Consider the following 7,500-nt stretch of genomic DNA (forward strand, 5'->3'; position numbering starts at 1 on the left):
TTCCTTATCCTTTCCACTGTCCGTCCTTGACTATTAAACGACGCTACTGCTTGTTTCCTTTAACTGCCTCCCATACGGCGGAATGCAACCGACTGCTGCCTCAGTTCCCCCCAAGGTCTTCGTACTTCGGCTATCGGTGTGACGTGCGTAAGATTTTCTATTTAAATATTGTTTTATTAACATTGTGTCGCTTTTATCATCATAGATCATCCCTGTGTTATTGATTTTTTTATTTCGCAGGTAGGGGCAATTTTGGCTACATGAGGGCGACCAGGCCGGCCTCTTGCTGGATCCGTGGCGGTTGCACTAGCTAAGCGGAGGAGAGCTTTTCTTGCAACTCTGCAGGGAGGAACTTTCTATTTTCAAGCAAGGCTATGGCTGGGCAGCTCACCTGTACCCTCTGCACTGACGGTGTGTGACAAATATTTTCTGTAACTTTGGTGTGTCACTTGGCACGAAGTACTAATTTAGGGGGGGGGGGGGGTTACATAGGTTTGTTCCCTCCGTATAGGGAATAAATAGATGGTAGATAAGGTTAGGTTTGGAGTTTTGGGTTTACTTAAGTGTGTCTAAAGTGTTTTATTATTGTATTATGATTGTATATTATAATTATATTGTTAGAAACTTGACTCGGCGTTTCTGAAAATGGACTTAATTTGTTCACTCGGGAGCCATTTTCGTCCGTCGGACAAAGACTCGTGTTTTATAAATCACTTTCTTCGATTTCTCCAGGTTCCTCCCCCCCTCCTCCTCCTCCTCCTCCTCCTCCTCCTCCTCCAAACGCCTAGATGCTCTGCTCCCTCCGTGAGCATCAGACGGTGAATATAGCTGCCTAGATTTTCCTCTGTCTAAGTTTTCATGGTTAGTATTTGGTGTTCTTTCACGTATGTGTGTGTGTGTGTATAATTTATATGTATGTATATGTATATAATAAATATTTTTATATTGTATCTATATACATATGTATATTCAACTATTAATGTATGTGCATCTATGTATTTATATATGTATATAAATGCATATATGTGTGTGTGTATATGTATGTATATGCACATGTATATGATATACGATGTATATTTGTTTATATAGATATATAAGTTCATTCATATTCGTGCCATCACCGATGTGGTGTTTGGCGAACTACTTGACTAACCAATGATCCTTCCCAGACACTTTGTTCCCTCCATGAGCTTCAAACAGCAAATGTGGCTGCCTAGGTTTATGTCAATTTTCCGTGTAAAATACCATTGTTACCACCTTAATAAGTGTTTATTCTGTTGTGATAAGAATATGGATTACATATTGTGTTTGTTGCATTTGATGAAAATTAAGATTCTTAATTTACATTGCACTCCATTGCAAGTATAAATCGGTAACCGAACTCACTTTGCAAGCAACAATCGGTGACCCAACTCCCTTTGCAAGCAACAGTCGGTGACAACTCCCTTTGCAAGAAACAGTCGGTGACCCAACTTCCTGTATAAGAAACAATCGGTGACCAAATTCCCTTTGCAAAGAAACAGTCGGTGAACCAACTCCCTTTGCAAGAAACAGTCGGTGAACCAACTCCTTTTGCAAGAAACAGTCGGTGAACCAACTCCTTTTGCAAGAAACAGTCGGTGAACCAACTCCCTTTGCAAGATACAGTCGGTGAACCAACTCCCTTTGCAAGAAACAGTCGGTGAACCAACTCCTTTTGCAAGAAACAGTCGGTGAACCAACTCCCTTTGCAAGAAACAGTCGTGACCCAACTCCCTTTGCAAGAAATAGTCGGTGACCCAGCTCCCTTTGCACGCAACAATCAGTGACAACTCCCTTTGCAAGAAACAGTCTGTGACCCAATTCCCTTTAATATAAACAATCGGTTACCCAACTCCCTTTGCAAGCAACAATCAGTGACAACTCCCTTTGCAAGCAACAGTCGGTGACTTCCCTCCCTTTTGCAAGAAACAATCGGTAACCCAATTCCCTCTGCAAAAAACAGTGGGTGACCCAACTCCCTTAGCAAGCAACAATCAGTGACAACTCCCTTTGCATGAAACAGTCAGTGACCCAATTCCCTTTACCCACAGTAGACAGACTAAATGTTCCACCCCCTCTTCCCCTACTACACAATCACCTCCATCTTCCTTTGCCCCTACTCTTCAGACACCAGTCTGTCTCTTCCCCACACTCCCTTTAGGTCTCGTCTATACTTATAAATCAGAAAACACCTTATGTCATACCTCCCTTTCAAACCACTGTCCCTTGCAGTTATTCGCATCTTAATTCACCGCTGGATGACATTGATTTCAGTCTACTTCTCCCATTGATTTCAGTCTACTTCTCCCATTGACTTTGTCGCTTTTGAGAATCTAATTTCCCAACTCAAACCACCTTTCCTCATAGTTGTTGATTTTAATTGCCGCCACATTCTTTGCGGTGATTCTATCACCAACTCCTGTGGCCGATCCCTAGAGCGCTTCCTCGCCACAGCTGACCTTATCATTCTTAATTCAGATCGCCCCAGACACTTACACTCATGCAATCTTTTTCCATGCATTGACCTCTCTCTCTATGCTCCCCTTCTCTTCATTTAGATTTCCATTGGCCAGTTTTAGACCACTTTCCAGTTCTTTCTCCTTCATATGTACCACTTCCTAACTCCCACTCTTCGGTCTGCAATATCATCAGTATCTTCCTGGGCCACAAACCATAGCTTCTGCTTTTCTACCTCCAAATCTTTCTCCATCCTTTTATCTCGCACGTGTAGGTCCCCAACCTCCACTCTTCTTATATAGCACTCCACTCCAATACAGTTCCTCTGACAAATTCCTAGGCATTGTTTTTAACTCCAAACTGTCCTGGCGAGACCATATTCTTTACATTAAAGAAAAGTCTCGCCGCTGTCTCCGAATCTTACAAACTATCCCATATATCCTGGGGCTCAGACCGCAAAATTTTCCTTCATCTACCATCTCTCTCTCGACGCCGTACCCTTCTCTCTCTCCGATGTTATGCTTGATTCCACCAACTTCCCCCCTATAAACTAACTATCCCACAATCCCTACTTCCTACCTTTGCTTCTTCTCCACGTTTACCTACTTTCTCCACTCGCATGGATACCCTCCTCTTCCATTTCCCTTTTCCCCATCTCCAACCTCTCCCGTTCTGCCCACTCTGTCACTTCATGGCTTATACCTTACCCCCATATTTGCTCCTCTGTTTTCCCTGAACCACCAAAATCAAATATTCCTCCTGCTGTCCTCACCCATTTCCTTGACCATGTCTCCATTCATTCCTCCAGTATTCATGTTTACACTGATGGCTCCAAATCCACCTCCGGTGCTGGTTTTGCAGTAACCTTCCCAACTCGTACTTTCAAATACCTCCTCCTGAATCCAGTGTCCTTACTACAGAACATTATGCACTCCTTTTTGCCTTAATACGCATACTCCCATCTTCCTCTTTTAGAATTTTTACTGACTCCCGTAACACTCTCATAAAGTCAGTACACTCGACCAACCCCCTTGTTAATAAGATCCAGAACTGGTTGTTCTACCTGTCCACACGCCATGAAACAATCAGAGTTGGCTGGGTGCCCAGCCATCTTGGAATCCCTGGCAATGAACAGGCAGATACTGTACCACACTAGGCCGCTATGTCCACATCATACCATCCATGTTTGTCATGTATCCCAGCCACGGATTATTACCCCCACTTTAATTCCTTTCCTGTACAGAAGGCAATCTTTCTGGTCAAGTCTCTACACGAATAAAGTACATACTGTAAAACTATCAATCTCTTGGTCAGCTCCATTTCATCAGATCAGACGTTGGGAGACACCTTACGCATTGCCACACCCGTCTAACACACTTCTATCTGATGTCACACTCTAATCCACCCCTATGTTCCCTATGTAGTGTCCCTCTTTCAGTTCCACACATTCTACTGCCATGCCCATGTTTTGATGCAGCCCATACCTTTGCTTTCAACCACCTATCCTCCCTTCACCGACCTCCCAACTTATCAGACATCCTTACAGAATCTCACACTTTCTGCTTTGGCAACCTGTTTTCCTTCCTCAAACGCATATATATTATTTAATTGATCTAACCTCTTTACATTACCTTACCCGCCGACCTTAACCCATTCACTCGTCAATTCCTTTGCTCGTACCTCTACTTTCCCCCACCTATCATCCTTTATCCTATTCACTCGTCAATTCCTTTCCCCAGCATTGGCAACTAATCACTAACTCAACCACCTTTCACTACCATTTACTATAGTGCTATATGACCTTAGATGTCTAGCTCATTTATTTTGCTTTTAAACATTAACCATTAACCCCCCTACCCCCTCTCTGTTTCTCTCCGTCTCTTTCTGTCTCCAGGTCTCTTCCCTCCCCTTTCTCTGTCTCTCCGTCTCTCACTCTCCGTCTTTATGTCTCTGTTTCTGCCTTTCTGTCTGTCTCTCATAAGGGGTGTAGACGAGAGGAAGGCGACACGGAGAGAGAAAGAAGAAAGTGACAGAGAGACCCACAAAAGGTGAGGACGAGGGAAACGCGACACACAAGGGGTAAGTATAAGAGAAAAACGACTCGCTGTATCTCCTCTTTTTATCTCACTCACTCTTACTTGCCTGTCGTCCTTGTGATAGAGAGAAACAGAGACAGAGAGAGGGAAGGAGAGAAAAAGATACAGAGAAAGAGAAAGACAAAGAGCGGGAGGTGAAAGAGTGAAAGAGAAAGATACAAAGGAAAATAGGGGGAGGGGGAGACTCGCATTTCTCTTGTCCTCAGACCTTGTGGGTCTCTTCCTCTCTCATTCTATGTCTCCTTTCTTTGTGTCTTTGTATCTTTCTCTCTGCCTCTATTTCCATCTTTGTCTCCATATATATGTATATATACATATCTATATCTGTATCCATAAATATACTATTAAAGGTATATATATGTATATGTATGTGTTTATATGGATATATATGTATGTGTAAATATTTTGTATTAGATATCGTTGGATTTAAAGGGTAATTTTTCATACACGATTTCTTGGAATTATTTGATTACTGAAATGGAAACACTTATGGAAGTGGGCCGACGTCTTAGCTCCTCAAATGATTATAGCTGCACATTCTTTACACTTATAAACTCTGCTTTCTATTAACAGCTACGTATGGCAGCTGTAAGAAAAAGAATATGCAAATTCGGCGAGAGCTTTGCATCTACTCGTTACTTAACTATCTGGAAGCAGTTAATTGAACAAATAAAGTGAGTTTATTATCTTTTCGTCAGATCCAAACACTGATTCAGAAGAAAATTGTTACGTTATAACCTTCATTATAGACAAACTGTACGCAAAATTACAGGAATACAGTGAATTTATAAGGGTTCCATCATTGTGAGCATGTATTGGTGTTGAGAAATTAGAGACGCTGGCCATTTTTAATGTACGCCATTTTCGTTATTTGAGTACTAGTATGCATAGTGATTTAGAATTATAGTTTTGCATTTCAAACTTTTTGAACCACAGTCAGCGAAAAATAACATGTATTTGTTTACTGAAATAGTTTTTTGCTTTGTTTGAATTGACTAATTGGTAGAACTAATTTTTAAAGATATTTAGTTGTCTATTTACTTTTAAAGAAGAACAGTAATATGTAAAAAAGAAGGCACATATTTGGGAAAATCATATTGACTGGAACATTTCATTTTTATTCAAAACTTGTCCAACTACCGTTATTTTTTTACAACTCGTAGTCTCTCTAAGACGGAGACGACATGCTTATATACAAGTTCCGGTTTACTACGTAGTGCTTCCCATTCCCTCTATGCATGTTCTATTAACTTTGGTGAGGTCCTTTCATTTGCCGTTTCCCATATATTGACTCTATTTGCTCAGACGTTTTCGATTGAGTTAAGTCACATTCCTTGTTTGGCCATGGTAGGACCTCGAGGTGGATTTGGTCACGAAACCATCTCGTATCTGCCCTCGACGTGTGTATTGTACAGTTATCCTGCATGAATACGATCGTTTCTGGGTAAGGCAAGGCATATAGAGTGATCTTTTCCATATATATTACAATAAAGAAGTTAAAGAGTTAAAACAAAGTAATTTGCACACCTTGTGTTATCTCTCCTCCAGCACTGGAGCTTTCCGTGCGCGGTGGAACAAAATGTTTTTTAATCACTCCAGATTACCCATCCCCAGTGATCCGGATCACTCTCTCTCTCTCTCTCTCTCTCTCTCTCTCTCTCTCTCTCTCTCTCTCTCTCTCTTTATATATATATATATACATATATGTATATATATATATTATATATATATATATGTGTGTGTGTGTGTGTGTGTGTGTGTGTATGTGTTTATATATATGTACATATATAGATGTGTGTGTAAATGTATATAGATAGATACATAGATAGATAGATAGATAGATGCGCGTGTGTGTGTGTGTATGTTCATATATATGTACATATATAGATGTGGGTGTAAATGTATATAGATAGATATATAGCTAGATAGATAGATAGATAGATAGATGTATGTGTGTGTATATATATGCATATATATGTCTGTTTATGTACATGTATATGTGTGTGTGTGTGTGTATGTATATGTGTGTGAGTGTGTATACACACACACACACACACATATATATGTATATATGTATATATATATACACATATATATGTGTGTATGCGTGTATAGGTGTAGATATATAGATAGATAGATATAGATAAAAGCATATGCATATATATATGTGCCAATCAATTTACATATCCTGTTCTTCACCAACCCTTGTTTGTTTTTTTGTTTTGATTTTTTCTTTGTCATTTACTTAAGGCATTCTGACCTTTTCTTGCTCATATGAGTATGCTTCTACCAGCTGTCTCTCTCTCTGACAGTAAAGTCAAACGTAATATCTGTCAACAATACGTAGCAAGACCGGACTTCACACCTCTGTCCAAGCAGCTGCCTTTCTCCTTGGACAGGACACTGGTGCTACCTGCCTTTCTCTTTTCGCACAGGAATAAATATCCGCCCTCGAAGGAACCGCCGCATAAAAGGGCACGTGCGTAAGACGAAGAGGCAGAGGAGAGACACGGCAGACAGACCAAGCCACACAGGGCCCAGCTCCACCACCCCGTCCTCCACCCGGGGACACGGGGGTCTCTTGGGGGTCTCATATATATCTTCAGAAATAAACCAGCAAGCTAAGACCCCTTTCATTGACTGCCCAAAACCACCTCTCTTACGTTACATCTGCATCTCTCTTACGCTCACATCTGGTGGCTCCCAACATCTCTCATACGCTTTCAATATCTACCCTAAGACATACGACCGAAAATATCATTCTGACTAATATAAATGGAACTGCTGGTCATAACATACTATGTTTTTTGTTGTTGTTTTCTTTCCAATATAGGAAATAGTAAAAAAATAAGAAAAGAAATGGATAATGTTTTGTGTTTCGTTCCGTTTTCTGTGTAAATAAAAACAACAATTAATTTTCTTTTCA

At 40.7% G+C, this 7,500-nt stretch overlaps 1 protein-coding gene across 1 annotated transcript in view; it reads right to left on the reverse strand.

Annotated features, from left to right (window-relative positions):
• The window catches only part of LOC125027762, an 11,572-nt gene extending 4,288 nt beyond the window's left edge, over window positions 1-7,284 (reverse strand). The window contains exon 1 of the mRNA XM_047616898.1: window positions 7,238-7,284. Within this exon, the coding sequence (XP_047472854.1) occupies window positions 7,238-7,284 (47 nt within the window). The remainder of the gene's footprint in view (window positions 1-7,237) is intronic.
• Window positions 7,285-7,500: the final 216 nt, after the last annotated feature.

Source organism: Penaeus chinensis, chromosome 8, assembly GCF_019202785.1.
Source record: "Penaeus chinensis breed Huanghai No. 1 chromosome 8, ASM1920278v2, whole genome shotgun sequence".
Classification (NCBI taxonomy): domain Eukaryota; kingdom Metazoa; phylum Arthropoda; class Malacostraca; order Decapoda; family Penaeidae; genus Penaeus; species Penaeus chinensis.